General features: G+C 38.6%; 1 protein-coding gene across 7 annotated transcripts in view; it reads left to right on the top strand.

The window, feature by feature from the left end:
• The first annotated feature begins 516 nt into the window (after positions 1-516).
• Positions 517-18,159, top strand: part of LOC121382319 (nucleoprotein TPR-like) — a 95,008-nt gene continuing 77,365 nt past the window's right edge. For all 7 annotated transcript variants that reach the window (XR_005959155.1, XM_041511942.1, XM_041511919.1 and 4 more), the window contains exons 1-10: positions 517-665; positions 2,721-2,973; positions 4,433-4,614; positions 6,750-6,894; positions 8,834-8,959; positions 9,422-9,547; positions 12,221-12,388; positions 15,604-15,729; positions 16,430-16,597; positions 17,903-17,974. Coding sequence is in view for 6 of the 7 variants with exons in the window: in XM_041511942.1 (XP_041367876.1) it covers positions 556-665; positions 2,721-2,973; positions 4,433-4,614; positions 6,750-6,894; positions 8,834-8,959; positions 9,422-9,547; positions 12,221-12,388; positions 15,604-15,729; positions 16,430-16,597; positions 17,903-17,974 (1,476 nt within the window). In the remaining variant the exon portion in view is untranslated. The remainder of the gene's footprint in view (positions 666-2,720; positions 2,974-4,432; positions 4,615-6,749; positions 6,895-8,833; positions 8,960-9,421; positions 9,548-12,220; positions 12,389-15,603; positions 15,730-16,429; positions 16,598-17,902; positions 17,975-18,159) is intronic.

Raw genomic sequence — 18,159 nt, 5'->3', positions numbered from 1 at the left:
ATGAAGTGGCGACAGCGGGTTTCCTCTGTCAATATCTGTGTGGTCCTTAACCATATGTCCTATGCCACATAACTGTAAATAAAATGTGTTGAGTGCGTTGTTAAATAAACATTTCCTTCCTTCCTTCTATCCCAACCAGTGTCCCATGATTGGTATATCAAAAGCTATGGTATGTACTGTGTTGTCTGACTCATGGTCTTCAAAGAAAACCTGCTACATTTTTTCATTATCAGCAAGAGATCTTTTATATCCATTTCCCCACAGACAGGACATATACATATATGTATATATATTTTTTCAAATGTACTAAATTACTGGAAGGTAAAATTTGGTTTGGGCCACTACAAACATTAGGAAAACAACAAACACTGATCATTTAAAGAATTTTTTTTTTTAATATATACGATTTTAGTCATCAAAAAAGCTTTGTTAGTCTGTTACCAACATCTGTCATTTGTAGTTTTAATTTTCAAAATTTATTTCTATTCATTTCTATATTTTTCATTTTTGCAGACGTTACACTTTTTCGATGACTTGACCTGTGACCGTGGCAGTATGCAGTCATCTTATTTTGACCAGCTGCCTACCAGGATGACTGCCAGGTCACCAATGCGAGCGATGCATGACCTGCCCTTGACCTTTCCAGACTCCGATAGTGGATTTGGGTAACTATTATTCGGTTTTGTGTTCTCCATCATAATTTTATCTTCTCTTTAATTTCCTTTTGGATGTAACTAGTTTTTAAATGTGACAAAACATGATTCTTATAAATATTTTTTGTATTTATAAATACATGTAGATTCTTTGTATATTGATTTTCTTTTTAGTTTTGGGTATTTTTTTTTTTAATTGCTGTTTGTGTGTGTGTGTGTGTGTGTGTGTGTGTGTGTGTGTGTGTGTGTGTGTGTGTGTATAGTGATATCCAGATTGGTGTTGAGTTGTCACTCTTGAGCAATTTAAAATATTCAAGATGGCCACCAAGGAATTTAAAAATTAATAAAGTGCTATGTATCTGTAATTAGATATGATAAAAACAGGAATTACATTTCTTTCAGTATGTTTTAAAAGACTAGGAATTGAATGAAATAATTATTTGAATTCGGGGCCCATATTTTTGAAGCTATGTTAGCCCTATGGAATCATAAAATTGTCATAGGCTTTGATGTCACTACAGCACATGTCATAGTGACGTCATAGCCTATGATGGTTTTGTGATTTCGTAGCGCAAAGATAGCTTTGAAAATATGGATCCAGGCCTCAAAGTTCGACAAACTACTAGCTCTTGGTCCCGGCTACAATCTGATTTAAATTAGTTCTACTGGTCTACCAGTAGATCTAACAGCATTGTGTGGACTTCCATGTCCAGGTGACATTTCATCTATAAATAACAATTTAAATTTCAACCAATTACACTTTGCCTTTTATAGCGTTATTTGGGAGCATACAAATTCTAAAAATATCGGGCGAGACTAATTTTATGCAATAGGCGAACTTGTTGGTCTATTTCAATATTAAAAAACAGGGGGAAAAGTGCAGTAATAAACTTTGGATTGTATACTAGTATAAACAGATTTTATGGCTATACCATCACATTTTTTTTTTCCGTCTTGAATTTTTTTTTATATAACATTTTATATTGAAATTGTTTCCGGGCATACTTCATAATTCACCCAAATCATTTTGTATACCCTCGGCATAATCCTGAATGTTTTTAAATTCTTTTCAAATCACTAGCATGATTTTATAAGTTAGGTTTTGATTGGTCGAATGAAAGGTCAACTGGACATGAGCTCCAACGGGGTGCTGTTAGATCCACAGGTAATAGTAATTAACCAGTGGAACTAATTTTAATTAGATTGTCCTGGCTAGTAAAGTTTTTATCTGTGAAACACTGTTCTGTCAAGTCAAGTCATAGAGTTTAACATGTACATTCAGAGCAAGCTGTTTTAGTGCATGCCTGCCCTGGTAACAGGTGCCGGCCTTGGCAGGCTCCTCCATCTAGGACAGGAAAGGGTTGGGGAAAGAGGGAGGGAGAGGGGACCACCTGCACTGGCAGGTGTAAGGGAGCACCAGCAGGCCAACCGGGGTTGGTGACAGGCCGGGGGTTGGTTTTGGTGCTATGGAATTTGGATTAATTCCAAAGGGAAAAAAAAAGGTGCAATTTGAATGAATGAAATTTGGCGCAATTATGATCGGTCCACCGAATTGGAAAGAGGGAGCTATATTTGTTTTGGAACCTGTTGGTCTGTAGGAAAACAAAATGATATTGGTAAGACCTATTTTGTCTCCATTACTCATGGTGGATGTGAGATAATGGATGTGTTGCAACTTGCAATTACTACACTTACGTTAGATGCTTAATACAATGATTGATGAATAAAAAATGCATTGAAACTCATCAAACAATAATTTGTTAAATAAATAATATTATATTAATTTTGTTTCAGTGATATAAAAAGAAGACTGATCTTTCGAAATTAACATCATTCAGGGGTGGGAATTCTCCTTCCTTGGATCCGCAGTTTTCCTCTCATGGAACATTGCGTTTCCTCACATTTCACTCATCCTTTCCTCCAAAATTTGTCAGATGGCACAGATTTTAATATAGGATTTCAAGAATTTCCGGGACCCATCTAGATTTCCTCTTTTTTACAGTTCACCAATTCCCACCCCTGATCATTAATTATTATTAACATTTTATTATTATTTTTATTTATCAGTTCGTTCAAAACGAGGAGTCGTCTATTCAACTCAGATGACTTCAGCATGTCGGTTCCTTCTCGACTCACAAGGTCAAGGTCACTCACAAGACTGAATGGGTCGGTCGATGAAGAGTTGTCTCCCCCTAGTTCTCCTGTGATGTTCATTCCACCCGAAAAGTCTGTACGACATCTTCGTGTTACGCTGGATGAGAGTGAAAACCGACGATCAGTGTTGATGAACAAGTTAAAAGAAGCGCAGGAAACCCTCACGGTTAGCTGGATTTATTTGTCTTATTTATTGACGAGCTACGAGGAATTATGAATGATCTGTCCCGAGTGAACGAATGTTGTAAACCCGAGCCTTTGGCGAGGGTTTTACAACATTCATTCACGAGGGACAGATAATTCGTAACTCCTCGTAGCAAGTTGGTTATTCTCTTTTATATCCTACATCTGTTAATGCAATGTGCACAGGACTCAAAGATAGCATATACATTTATTACCCATATGGGCTCAAATATACAGGGTAATATTTTTGTACAGTGTGCAGATTGCTTCTACAGCCACTGATTGGCTGGCTTAAAAATCACGACATTTGGTTGGTTTCTTGCCATGGCTGGAACTTCACTTTCATTCATGTAATGTTTCCATTCATGAGTCAGATTACACATACATTATAAGATCTACAAAGATTTACAAAAACAAATGGACTCATTTGTTTCGTAAACATGAAATGGTCTATTTTCATAAGCAACGGCTTTAGTAATATATAAAATTAATTGTTTTCAAATGCAAATACAGTTGTATTATTTTGTACTGTAAACATTTGGCTGTAAAAAGAACGCCGTTATTCTATGACGTCACTTACATTACGTCATGTAATGTGCGTAAGATTATATGATGTAATGGCTTGTGGCTTTGTTCTAGACTGCAGAGGAATTTTTACATTAAAAATCAGTTAAAATTGACAATGGGTAATAAAGAGAATAACCAACTTGCTACGAGGAGTTACGAATTATCTGTTCCTTGTGAATGAATATTGTAAAACTCTCGCCAAAGGCTCAGGTTTACAACATTCATTCACTCGGGACAGATAATTCATAATTCCTCATACAATGTAGCTCATTAGTTATTCTCTAAATATGCTGCCATTTGGTACAACTATAACATCATCAGCAGTTCTGTTATTTTGTTTATTTCCAGTTTAAAAAATAAAACCTCAAAGACGGAGACCACTATAATTACTCTTTACAGTTACAAAATGAAAGACTGTCAAAGATAGAGACCACATTGATGTTTATTAATTACAGTTACAAAATGAAATGCTTCTAAAGACTGAGGCTGCTATAATGTTTATTTACAGTTACAAGATGAAACTCTCAAAGATAGAGACCACGTTTATGTTTATTTACAGTTACAAAATGAAAGACTATCAAAGATGGAGACTACTTTTATGTTTATTAAGAGTTACAAGATGAAACTGTGAACGATAAAGACAACTTTTTATGTTTATTTGCAGTTACACAGTGAAGACTGTCAAAGATAGAGACCACTTTTATGTTTATTTATAGTTACAAAATGAAAGACTGTCAAAGATAGAGACCACTTTTATGTTTATTTATAGTTACAAAATGAAAGACTGTCAAAGATGGAGACCACTTTTATGTTTATTTATAGTTACAAAATGAAAGACTGTCAAAGATAGAGACCACTTTTATGTTTATTTACAGTTACAAAATGAAAGACTGTCAAAGATAGAGACGGCAGCAAAAGACAACAGTTTTCTGGTGGAGGACCTCAAGTTCAAGGAGCGAGATTACAGAAAGAAGATAGCCGTGTTGCAGAGGGCAGAGCAGGAGAAGGAAGGTCTGAGGATGGAAAACATTCGACTGCGGGAAGAAATGCAAGACAGGTGAGTGCTGGGAACTCTTCTAGTGTTACGAGAGATAAACTAATTGGAAAACATCCGACTGTTGGAAGAAATGCAAGACAGGTGAGTGCTGGGAACTTGTCTAGTGTTACGAGAGATAAACTAATTGGAAAACATCCGACTGCGGGAAGAAATGCAAGACAGGTGAGTGCTGGGAACTCTTCTAGTGTTACGAGAGATAAACTAATTGGAAAACATCCGACTGTTGGAAGAAATGCAAGACAGGTGAGTGCTGGGAACTTGTCTAGTGTTACGAGAGATAAACTAATTGGAAAACATCCGACTGCGGTAAGAAATGCAAGACAGGTGGGTGCTGGGAACTTGTCTAGTGTTACGAGAGATAAACTAATTGGAAAACATCCGACTGTTGGAAGAAATGCAAGACAGGTGAGTGCTGGGAACTTGTCTAGTGTTACGAGAGATAAACTAATTGGAAAACATCCGACTGTTGGAAGAAATGCAAGACAGGTGAGTGCTGGGAACTTGTCTAGTGTTATGAGAGATAAACTAATTGGAAAACATCCGACTGTTGGAAGAAATGCAAGACAGGTGAGTGCTGGGAACTTGTCTAGGGTTATGAGAGATAAACTAATTGGAAAACATCCGACTGCGGTAAGAAATGCAAGACAGGTGAGTGCTGGGAACTCTTCTAGTGTTACGAGAGATAAACTAATTGGAAAACATCCGACTGTTGGAAGAAATGCAAGACAGGTGAGTGCTGGGAACTCTTCTAGTGTTACGAGAGATAAACTAATTGGAAAACATCCGACTGTTGGAAGAAATGCAAGACAGGTGAGTGCTGGGAACTTGTCTAGTGTTACGAGAGATAAACTAATTGGAAAACATCCGACTGCGGTAAGAAATGCAAGACAGGTGGGTGCTGGGAACTTGTCTAGTGTTACGAGAGATAAACTAATTGGAAAACATCCGACTGTTGGAAGAAATGCAAGACAGGTGAGTGCTGGGAACTTGTCTAGTGTTACGAGAGATAAACTAATTGGAAAACATCCGACTGTTGGAAGAAATGCAAGACAGGTGAGTGCTGGGAACTTGTCTAGTGTTACGAGAGATAAACTAATTGGAAAACATCCGACTGTTGGAAGAAATGCAAGACAGGTGAGTGCTGGGAACTCTTCTAGTGTTACGAGAGATAAACTAATTGGAAAACATCCGACTGCAGTAAGAAATGCAAGACAGGTGGGTGCTGGGAACTTGTCTAGTGTTACGAGACATGAAATTAGTTATATAGCTTTGTCTGGATCTGGGTGGGGTGGGGTTCAAAAATGAATCTAGCAGACCCTTATATTTACATTTTCCCTGAACACGTTTATGAATATGAATAGCCTAATATTGCACTGGAAAAAAAATGTTTTAGCCTCAATGGGGGATGGGAGGGTGGTGTTTCCTCTGAACCTTCCAAACTCACCCCAGCCTATGCCAGTGGGTAAAACTGGCTGGATGTAGAGCAATAGTGTGAGGTGAGATGGATTACTCGATTAATCACATTCAGTAAATGTCAATACGCCCATTTGCTTTTTTCCTATTCCAACCAAACTGGGTGGGTGGGACGTAGCCCAGTGGTAAAGCGCTCGCTTGATGCGCGGTTGGTTTGGGATCGATCCCCATCGGTGGGCTATTTTTCACTCCAGCCAGTGCACCACGACTGGTATATCAAAGGCTGTGGTATGTGCTATCCTGTCTGTGGGATGGTGCATATAAAAGATCCCTTGCTGCTAATCGAAAAGAGTAGCCCATGAAGTGGCGACAGTGGGTTTCCTTTCTCAATATCTGTGTGGTCCTTAACCATAAGACTGATGCCATATAACCGTAAATAAAATGTGTTGAGTGCTTCGTTAAATAAAACATTTCCTTCCTTCCTTTAATACGCTGGATTTCCAGCTAAAGTCACTACAGAGTAACGTAATAACTGATCCGTGGTTTTTGTCTGACATTTCAGAATTAATACACTGGACTTCCAGCTGAAGTCACTGCAGAGTAACATAGTAACTGGTCTGTGATTTTTCTCTGACATTTCAGAATTAATACACTGGACTTCCAGCTAAAGTCACTACAGAGTAACATAATAACTGATCAGTGATTTTTCTCTGACATTTCAGAATTAATACACTGGACTTCCAGCTGAGGTCACTACAGAGCCAGCACCAGTCTACGGAGGTCGAGAATGAGAAGAGAAGCAGTCTCCTGGACCAGACGACCTCGACCTTGTCATTACTGGAGATGGAAAACACAAAACTGCAGAAGGTAGGTTTTCATGTATACAAGACTCAAAATTTGACAGGAGGCGCAGGAAGCAAATGTTGCTCACCCCTCCCTTATGGTTACACACCACCATTAATTACTCCATGCAGGTCAATACAATTTCTACATTGTGTATGTCAGAATATATCCTGAGAAAAATACAACACTGTCGAGAGGGTCATGTGACTACTAATTTTAGGGAGTGCTCTCAACTGACATGTACCGTGTAAAATATCAACATAGGTCGACCACAAAAGTTTTCAGTTAATGGCCCTTATGCCCGACCACCGCCTCGTGTTGCTGTTATACAAGTGGCACCATACCACTTGCACAGTTGTTATCAGTTAGTACTGATGTAACAAGTAACTTCAAACCAACGGGTTACTTTAATACTACAGAGGTCAACCTACATGTACATGCAATCATCAAAGAAAGATTTCAAAAAGCATGTCAGAATTTTGTAGTATTTTTTTTTATGAGGAACAGTTTCCTAAACCGGACTATATTAAGCTGCTACAGAAAGTATCGACATGACACATGGTGGTGTGTTGCCTTATGTTCACTGAACTAATCAGTGAAAAAAACCTTAGTTTACAAGAGTGGTGCTTGGATCAAACGATTTAATAGTCTAAGAGGACTCATTGTCTGATAGGTTTTTCTCCCATCCCAACCAGAGCCCTATGACTGGTATATCACAGGTCATGGTATGTGCTGTCCTGTGTATGCAAAAAGTTAAAGTTAAAAATATAGTTTTGTGTAATGACACCACTAGAGCACATTGATTAATCAATCATTGGCTATTGGATGTCAAACATTTGGTACTTCCGACACGTAGTCATCAGAGGAAACCTGCAACATTTTTCCTAATGCAGCAAATGATCTTTTGTATATGCACTTTCCCAGAGACAGAAAGGCACATACCACATCCTTTGACCAATTGTGATGCACTGGTTGGAACGAGAAAAAATCCAATCAGCCGAATGGATCCACCGAGGTGGTTCGATCCTGGGGCGCAGGCACCTCAGGTGAGCACTCAACCGACTAAGCTAAATCCAGCTACTTTGCTATTAATAGAAAAATGTATAGAGTTTCCTCTGAAGACTAGTCATAGTTGAGTGCACGCCTGAGGTGCTTGTGTCGCAGGATCGAACCACCCCAGTGGATCCATTCAACTGATTGGCTTTTTCCTCATTCCAACCAGTGCACAACTGTCAAAGGCCATGGTATATGCTTTCCTGTCTGTGGGAAAGTGCATATAAAAGATTCCTTGCTGCATTAGAAAACAATGGCCTCAGTGGTGTCGTGGTTAAACCATCAGACATAAGGCTGGTGGGTACAGGGTTCGCAGCCCGGTACCGGCTCCCACCCAGAGCGAGTTTTAATGACTGATCGGGTGGGTGTAAGACCACTGCACCATCTTCTCTTCTCACTAACCACTAACAACTAACAACTAACACACTGTCTTGGACAGACTGCCCAGATAGCTGAGGTGTGTGCCCAGGACAGCGTGCTTGAACCTTAATTGAATATAAGCATGAAAATAAGTTGAAATGAATGAAATGAAGTTAGGAAAAATGTAGCGGGTTTCCTCTGATGACTACGTATCAGAAATTACCAAATGTTTGACATCCAATAGCCGATGATTAATTAATCAATGTGCTCCAGTGGTGTCATTAAACAAAACAAACAAAATAAACTGAAGACTAGTCAGAATGTCCAAATGTTTGACATCTAGTATTTAATGATCAATTAATCAATGTGCCCTATCAAATGTTAACTTTGCAAATTCACGAACTCTTGGTTCAAGTATTATAGCTTTGTCATGTTGTCTAGGAGCAAGGTTATACATGTACATTAATAATTTAATTTTTGCAGGTTTAATTCCTGTGTTTGGTATTGATTGTTGTCATCCTCTTTTTAACACCATCATTGTTGTTTACAGGAGCGAGACCTGGCACAGGATGAGATTAATGTCATTAAGGAAGCTCTACAACTTACCAAGTCTCGCTTCGGTTGCATTGACGAGGAGAACAAGAACTTGAAAAATGAATATAATACAATGAAAATGGTAAGCACAATGAAAATGTCAGTTACTATCATCTATCTGACAAAATGTTCTCTCTCAAAATTTGGGGCGGGATGTAGCCCAGTGCTAAAGCGCTTAAATTGCTCAATGTGCGGTCAGTCTAGGATCGATCCCATGAAGCGTCGGTGGACCCATTGGGCTATTTCTCGTTCCAACCAGTGCTCCACAACTGGTGTAACAAAGGCTGTAGTATGTACTATCCTGTCTGTGGGATGGTGCATGAAGTGGTGACAGCGGGTTTATATAATATGTGGTCCTTAACCATATGTCATATAACCGTAAATAAAATGTGTTGAGTGCATCGTTAAATAAAACATTTCCTTCTTTCCTCTTCTCTACCTCGCTCACTAACAAATAACCATTAACCCCTATCCGAGACGGCTGTCTGCCCAGGACAGGCGTGCTTGAAGCTTGTTTTAAAAGAACTGTTACCGTTGTTACCAGGAGAACACGACCCTGAGTCGGAAGGTGCACGAGATGGCCGGGCAGATGGTGGAGCTGAGGACTCTGTTACAGGCAGTGCGTGATGAGAACGAGCGACTCTGTGGCAACTGGAAACACATCTCTGAGGTATTTGGTCGTTTAAATCATTTGTCTTTGACTGCTAAAATCTAGATCACGTTATATGACGCGACACAGTTGAACTGTTAAGTTGAGTCACGGCGTGTAGTAGTGTTTGCGACTGATTTTTTAGTTTGGAAACACATCTCGGAGGTATTGGTCCTTTAAGGGGCGGGATATAGCCCAGTGGTAATAGTTCGCTCGATGTGGGGTCGGTCTAGGATCGATCCCCATCGGTGAACCCATTGGGCTATTTCTCGTCACAACCAGTGCTCCACAACTGGAGTAACAAAGGCTGTGGTATGTGCTATCCTGTCTGTGGGATGGTGCATATAAAAGATCCCTTGCTGCTAATCGAAAAGAGTAGCCCATGAAGTGGCGTCAGCGGGTTTCCTCTCTCTATATCTGTGTAGTTCTTAACCATATGTTTGACGCCATATATCCGTAAACAAAATGTGTTGAGTGCATCGTTAAATAAAACATTTCTTCTTTTTTTTTGGTCGTTTAAATCATTTGTCTTTGACTGCTAAAGTCTAGATCACATTATATGATGCGACACGATTGAACCGTTAAGTTGAGTCATGTCGTGTAGTAGTGTTTGTGACTGATTTTTAGTTTGGAAATACATCTCTGAGATATTGATACTTTAAATGCTTTGTCTTTGCTTGCTAAAGTGACCAAAATGTTAAAGCTGCAATCTCTAGAATATTTACAATATTTAACCGGGTTTTTTTTATAGATCATCCAGTTCTGTTTCGTACCTGTATCACATAATTTTTCACTTTTGTTTTTGTGTTTTTTAATTTGAGATTACTCATGACTTTTTCTCTTTATAATGTAATACCGTACATTTTTTATTTATTTATTTATTATTATTTTATTTTTTTTAATATTTAAAAAAAAAAGAGAGTAAAAAACATAATACATTGTTTATAGTTTAAACTTACTTTGTATTTAAAAAAGGCCAAATTATTTGCTTTTTAAAATCTATGTCATAAGTTGTTTCTAGCATAGCTCTTACTTAAAATATTTAAAGTTGTAACAAAATTTGCTTATATTTAATAATTTATTTTTATACTTTCTTTTACTTCAAATTCAATTTTTTTTTTTTTTTTTTTTTTACAGCTTTCATATAAACAGTAAATCATTTAGGTATAATACATCCTTGTTAAGACATGGTTAACCTTTCAAAAAAACAGTTAGATAATATAAACAATTAAAAAAAATTCTTTAAAAAACCCCAACAAAACACAAAAAAACCTATTAAGCAACTTTTCAATAAAGCCGATGGTTTCTAATTCTTTTAATTTAAAAAAAAAAATTTGACTGAATACACTGAGGATGGGAGGAGGTTTTGTACCTCTTTTTTTTTACCTGAGAAAGCTTTTTTGAACTAAGAAGTTTCATTGTACTTAATTCGTTTTTTTCTGCTACTAGTAATAATGTAAATGAACTGTTTAAACATGCTTGTTGCTGCAGATTCTTTCTAACCACAGCAGTAGATGTCAGGATGGTTGGCGTGGACGTCTGCAGTCTGTGTATCTGTTTGTCTGGCACGTCCACGACAAACCTCTCTGTTTGTGCCACAATATTGGCATTTCTCTGTGTCAAGTAACCTTTCATTATAAGGGACAGAGCATGATTTATTGAGGTACAGATGTTAGCGAGATGTTTGTGGAACATAGTTTACTGTCATTAGCTGAAAATCCTATTCATTGCTTTAATCATGGTGTATAAAAACAATGTGTGTTTTATGACACTCCAACATATTGTTTTAATCAGCAGCTACATAATTTAATGATACATCAAAGACTGGTATGTACTGTCCTGTCTGTAGGAGAGTGTAACCCCTCCAACATTTTCGTTTTTTTTAGTAGGTTAGTGGGTTTCTTCTCTGTGTCCATTTATCCATCCATCCATCCATCTGTCTGTCTTTCTTTCTGTCTCTATCTTTGTTTTAGTCTGTCTATCTCTCATTCTTTCTGTTTGTCTCTGTCTCTCTATCTTTCTGTCTGTCTCTTTCTGTCTCTCTCTCTGTCTCTCTCTCTCTCTGTTTCTCTCTCTCTCTCTCTCTCTCTCTCTCTCTCTCTCTCTCTCTCTCTCTCTCTCTCTCTCTCTCTCTCTCTCTCTCTCTCTCAAAAAGTTTATTTTGTTTAATGACACCACTAGAGCAAATTGATTTATTAATCACTGGCTATTCAATGTCAAACGTTTGGTAATTTCGACATATACATTTTTAGTTTAGTAACAAGGGATCTTTTATATGCACCATCCCACAGACAGGATAGCACATACCACAGCCTTTGATATACCAGTTGTGCACTGGCTGGATCATAAATTTAAAATTACTTTACACTTAGTATATGACCCTGCATGCTCTTTCCAGCAGGCCTGATTTTGCTTTTCTTAAAATAACACCAATAATTTTTGCACAATCCCTTACATCGATGGACTGACAAGTTATTATACATTTGTCGTAGAGAATCTTACAATAATACTACTGTTAACTTTCTCGTCATCTGTGATAAAGATTGGGTTTTTTCCTTAACTTCATAGTCAAATATTGAAAAACTAAACCTTATTGTACATGTATATATTTGTCTAGGAGCTCAGTTAAAATCTGATGTGTTGTTCTTTAAGAAACGCAATGATTTATTGTGCCCTGCGTTTATGACTTTGTAGGACAAACAGAGGAGCTCACGGCAGATTGAAAACTACCAGGACACGATAGCGGATCTCAAGTCGAAGTTAGCAACCACTAGTGCAGACAAGGACAGATTGTTTCAGGACAGATTCGACCTCAATCAGAAACTACAGCAGCTCGTTCTCGACAAGGAACAGCTTATTAAAGTAAGTATACGGTAAATGGGAATTTGCTTAGAAAAAAAATACATATAGTTTTAATTGAAAAATAATGGCCTCTGTGGTATTGTGGTTAAGCCATCGGACATAAGGCTGGAAGATCGGACGTAAGGCTGGAAGATTGGACGTAAGGCTGGAAGATCGGACGTAAGATGGGACATACGGCTGGAAGATCGGACATAAGATGGGACATACGGCTGGAAGATCGGACATATGGCTGGAAGATCGGACATAAGGCTGGAAGATTGGACATAATGCTAGAAGATCGGACGTAAGATGGGACATACGGCTGGAAGATTGGACATACGGCTGGAAGATCGGACATAAGGCTGGAAGATTGGACATAATGCTAGAAGATCGGACATAAGGCTGGAAGATCAGACATGATGCTAGAAGATCAGACATAAGGCTGGAAGATCAGACATAAGGCTGGAAGATCAGACATGATGCTAGAAGATCGGACATAATGCTAGAAGATCGGACATAATGCTGGAAGATCGGACATAAGGCTGGAAGATTGGACATAAGGCTGGAAGATTGGACATAATGCTAGAAGATCGGACATAATGCTAGAAGATCAGACATAATGCTAGAAGATCTGACATAAGGCTGGAAGATCGGACATAAGGCTGGAAGATCAGACATGATGCTAGAAAATCGGACATAAGGCTGGAAGATTGGACATGATGCTAGAAGATTGGACATGATGCTAGAAGATCGGACATAAGGCTGGAAGATTGGACATAAGGCTGGAAGATCAGACATAAGGCTGGAAGATCAGACATGATGCTAGAAGATCAGACATGATGCTAGAAGATTGGACATAAGGCTGGAAGATCAGACATGAGCTAGAAGATCGGACATAAGGCTGGAAGATGGGACATAAGGCTAGAAGATCGGACATGATGCTAGAAGATCGGACATAAGGCTGGAAGATCGGACATAAGGCTGGAAGATCGGACATAAGGCTGGAAGATCGGACATAATGCTAGAAGATCGGACATAAGGCTGGAAGATCAGACATAAGGCTGGAAGATCGGACATAATGTTGGAATGTACAGGGTTCACATCCCGGTACCGCCTCCCACCCAGAGCAAGTTTTAACCACTCAGTGGGTATAGGTGTAAGACCACGACACCCTCTTCTCTCTTACTAACCACTAACAACTAACCAGTAACCCACTGTCCTGGACAGACTGTCCAGATAGCAGAGGTGTGTGCCCAGGACAGCGTGCTTGAAACATAATTTGATATAAGCATAAAAAGAAGTATTAATAATAACTATTATTTAATGTAAATATTGTAGGTACAATATTAATGTATTATACATTAATACTGTACCTAAAATATTTACTGTATATAGAGTAATTAAATGTGAATTTGTTTTCACAGTAAATGATTGACATATTGAGATAGTACTAAGTAAAATAAGTGTATGATAAATATTAATTTTGTGAAAAGAAATGGTAACTTAAAAAAAGTGACCCCCATTGTCCTCATATTGCCGAGAAGGAAACAGCTATTATAGGTGACAGTTGGGACAATGCAAGTCAATACCTTGTGTGACCCCCGTTGTCCTCATATGGAGAAGAAAACAACTGTTATAGGTAACAGTAAAACATTTATTCAACAATATATGTGTATAGAGGCTTGTAGCTATTGACAAATATTTGTGAACAGAAAAGGAAAGCACATATCATTCTGGCTAAGAAAATACATAATATATAAGTTACTTGTATATTGTGTAAAATTATGTGATGCTATCTTGATTTGTATGACCTAACCTAACCTGAGTATCTAACATGTTTAATACCTTTAAGTTAATGCTTGGATGAACTGATAACATTATTTAATACTGACTATGGGATTTGATCTATCTGAACTCAGCATTCATCCATCCCTTCATCCCTCCATCCCTCCCTCCATCCGTCTGTCCATCTGTCCATTCGTCCATTCGTCCATCAATTCATCCATCCATTCACCCACACATTCATCCATCCATCCACTCATCCATCCACACAACCATCAATTCATCCATCCATCCATCATCCACCCATCCATCCATACCATCCATCCATCCATCCATCCATCCATCCATCCATCCACCCAACATCCATCCAAAACTCAACATTTATCCATACCTCCCTATCCTTTCCTCCCTCCATTGATCCATCCATCACCCATCCATTCATTCATTTATCTGTCCATTCATCCACCCATCCATACATCCAAAACCCATCACTCCATCTGATGATCCATCCATCCATCCATCCATCCATCCATCCATCCATCCATCCATCCATCCATCCATCCATCCATCCATCCATCCATCCATCCATCCATCCAACCATCCATCCATCCATCCATCCATTCATTCATTCATTCATTCATCTGTCCATTCATCCACCCATCCATACATCCAAAACCTATCACTCCATCTGATGATCCATCCATCCATCCATTGATCCATCCATCCATCCATCCATCCATCCATCCATCCATCCATCCATCCATCCATCCATCCTTCCATCCCAAGTATTCTGTTTATTTATTTCAATGATTACAGCTATAAAACACAGATTGTTGTAGTTTTATGATTTTTAGTTTTCTTCTTCCATTGTACCACAGGGCAAACTGTCACAGATTGTTGTAGTTTTGTGAAGTGTAGTTTCCTTCTTCCATTGTACCACAGAGCAACCTGTCACAGATTGTTGTAGTTTTGTAATGGGTAGTTTTCTTCTTCCATTGTACAACAGAGCAAATTGTCACAGATTGTTGTAGTTTTGTGATGGGTAGTTTTCTTCTTCCATTGTACAACAGAGCAACCTGTCACAGATTGTTGTAGTTTTGTGATGGGTAGTTTCCTTCTTCCATTGTACAACAGAGCAAATTGTCACAGATTGTTGTAGTTTTGTGATGGGTAGTTTTCTTCTTCCATTGTACAACAGAGCAACCTGTCACAGATTGTTGTAGTTTTGTGATGGGTAGTTTCCTTCTTCCATTGTACCACAGAGCAACCTGTCACAGATTGTTGTAGTTTTGTGATGGGTAGTTTCCTTCTTCCATTGTACAACAGAGCAAATTGTCACAGATTGTTGTAGTTTCATGATGTGTAGTTTTCTTCTTCCATTGTACTACAGAGCAAACTGTCACAGATTGTTGTCGTTTTGTGATGTGTAGTTTCCTTCTTCCATTGTACCACAGAGCAAACTGTCACTGGAGGAGCAGTTGAATAACCTGGAGAGGACCGTGCAGCATTCGAAGATGTCAAGGTCAAATCATAACGAAGAACTGAATGACATGGAAGATGAGTTGAATTCAGTTAAAAAGGTATTTGCTTTTGTTCTATAGTTACTTTCCAAACTATAGGCATTTATTAATTTTGCTTTAAATCAAAATATGTATGATAAATATGTAAATATGTCATTTTTAATGAGAGAGATAGAGAGAGCAAGAGAGGGATGGAGTGGAGAGAGTAAGAGAGAGAGGGAAGAAGAAAGAAAGAGGGAGGGTGAGAGAGAGGAAGGGAGGGAGGTTGAGAGAGGGCAATGGAGGAAGTGAGACTGAGAAGGAGGAGAGACAGAATAAAAAAGAGAATCTGAGAGAGAGAGAGAGAGAGAGAGAGAGAGAGAGAGAGAGAGAGAGAGAGAGAGAGAGAGAGAGAGAGAGAGAGGAGAGAGATAGAAAGAGAGAGCGAGATATAGATATATATATATAGAGAGAGAGAGAGAGAGACAGACAGACAGGCAGACAGACAGACACGCAGAGAGACAGACAGACAGACAGACTGAGGGAGAGAGAAAGACTGAGACTGAGGGAGAGAGAGAGACTGAGACTGAGGGAGAGAGAAAGCTGGAAAGAGGATAAGAGAATGAGACATATGAGACAGGCATACAAAGACAATTAAACAATGTACATGTATGCAATATGATTAAAACTCATTTCCACTGTAACTAAGCACACTGTTGACATTTTTTGATGGGCCCATTATTAAATAGCGTCTGTCATTCTGTCATGTCTCTATCTATAGGTCTGTGAGGAGTTATCCTGTGAGTTGTCGTCTGTAAAGGAGTACTACGAACGTGCGCTGGAGCGTATCAGCTCCCTGGAGAACAGCAGCAAACTGCTGGAACAACAACAGAACATCACCGACCAGGAGAAGAAGAGACTGCAGGCAGAGATCGACAGACTCGAAAGGGTGAAATATTTTACACTGTCTTGTTAATTATGATATGTAGTGCAGTGGTTAAGTGTTTGCCTCGGGTGCGGTAGCTAGCGGGAGGAAAGGAGGACAGTTGTCCTCACTAAAAAAAAAACATTACAAAAAATAATAGAAACTTAAAGAAAATCCTCTTGTTGGTATGTAACCACCCTGAAATGACTGCAAAATGGTATTTCAGAGCCTCTAGATTTCAAAATTTCCTGGGGTGGGGGTGGGGGGGGGGGGGGGGGGCATACTCCAGGACCCACTCAATACATTTTATTTATGGTTATATGGTGTCAGACATATGGTTAAGGACCACACAGATATTGAGAGAGGAAAACTACTGTCGCCACTTCATGGGCTACTCTTTTCAGTTAGCTGCAAGGGATCTTTTATATGCACCATCCCACAGACAGGATAGTATATTCCACGGCCTTTGTTACACCAGTTGTGAAGCACTGGCTGGAATGAGAAATAGTGCAATGGGTCCACTGACAGGGATCAATCCTAGACCACACTTCAATTTTCCAAAGACTGGGTATGTGTGCTTTTCTGTCTGTGAGAGAGCACATTTAAAAGCTCCCTTTGTACAGTTATGTATGAGTGGTTTATCTGTCTGCAGGGAGTTTGTTGTCTTATACTGTAGATATAGTTTTTAAATAACTGTATGTTGGACATCAAATAGCTGTCGAGGGCGAAACTCTTGATGCGTGGTCGGTCTGGGATCGATCCCTATTGGTGGGCCCATTGGGCTATTTCTTGTCACAGCCAGTGCACCACGACTGGTATATTAAAGGCCGTGGTATGTGCTATCCTGTCTTTGGGATGGTGCATATAAAAAGATTCCTTGCTGCTAATTGAAAAGAGTAGCTCATAAAAGATTCCTTGTTACTAATGGAAAAATGTAACAGATTTCCTCTTTATGACTGTGTCAAAATGACCATATGTTTGACATCCAATAGTTGATGATTAATAAATTAATGTGCACTAGTGGTGTCATTAAATAAAACAAACTTTACTCTTTTTTTTCAAATACAGGTAGCTGTCATTTAAAATATGCTGAGGTGTCATTATGTTAGTATCCTTTCTTGCTTTATTTGGCAGGTGAATTTTAAAACAAATTTATGAAAGTGTGTAGGAAACAGCTTTTCGAAAATGAAAAATAATGTAATCTTACACAAAACATTGTCATTATGTATCAGTTGGGATTGAAAAAAAGAATTATAATTATTTTCTCATTATTTGTATTTGAAAATAATGTAACTGAAATTCAACTGTGGTTTTTTTTCTGTTGTTCAGTTGCTATGCAGTCGTAATGAAGATGACCGAAGAGAAAGGGAACATTTGGAAGAGAGTCTGAGCAAAGTGAAGGTACTGATTTCTTTCCTCAATCACCTGTTACAAACAATCAGTTGGTGTCGGTGCGACTTTCAGTATTTCTGCTGATCTTTTTTTTACAGTATATCATGAAATATTGCACATCTTAATTCAATTAAAGGTCAGGTGAATGATTTTTTTTTTTTAAAGTTTTACAAAAAAAATATAGTGACTTGATA

Source organism: Gigantopelta aegis, chromosome 2 (assembly GCF_016097555.1).
Source record: "Gigantopelta aegis isolate Gae_Host chromosome 2, Gae_host_genome, whole genome shotgun sequence".
Classification (NCBI taxonomy): Eukaryota; Metazoa; Mollusca; class Gastropoda; order Neomphalida; family Peltospiridae; genus Gigantopelta; species Gigantopelta aegis.
This window is presented reverse-complemented; position numbering and strand designations above follow the sequence as displayed.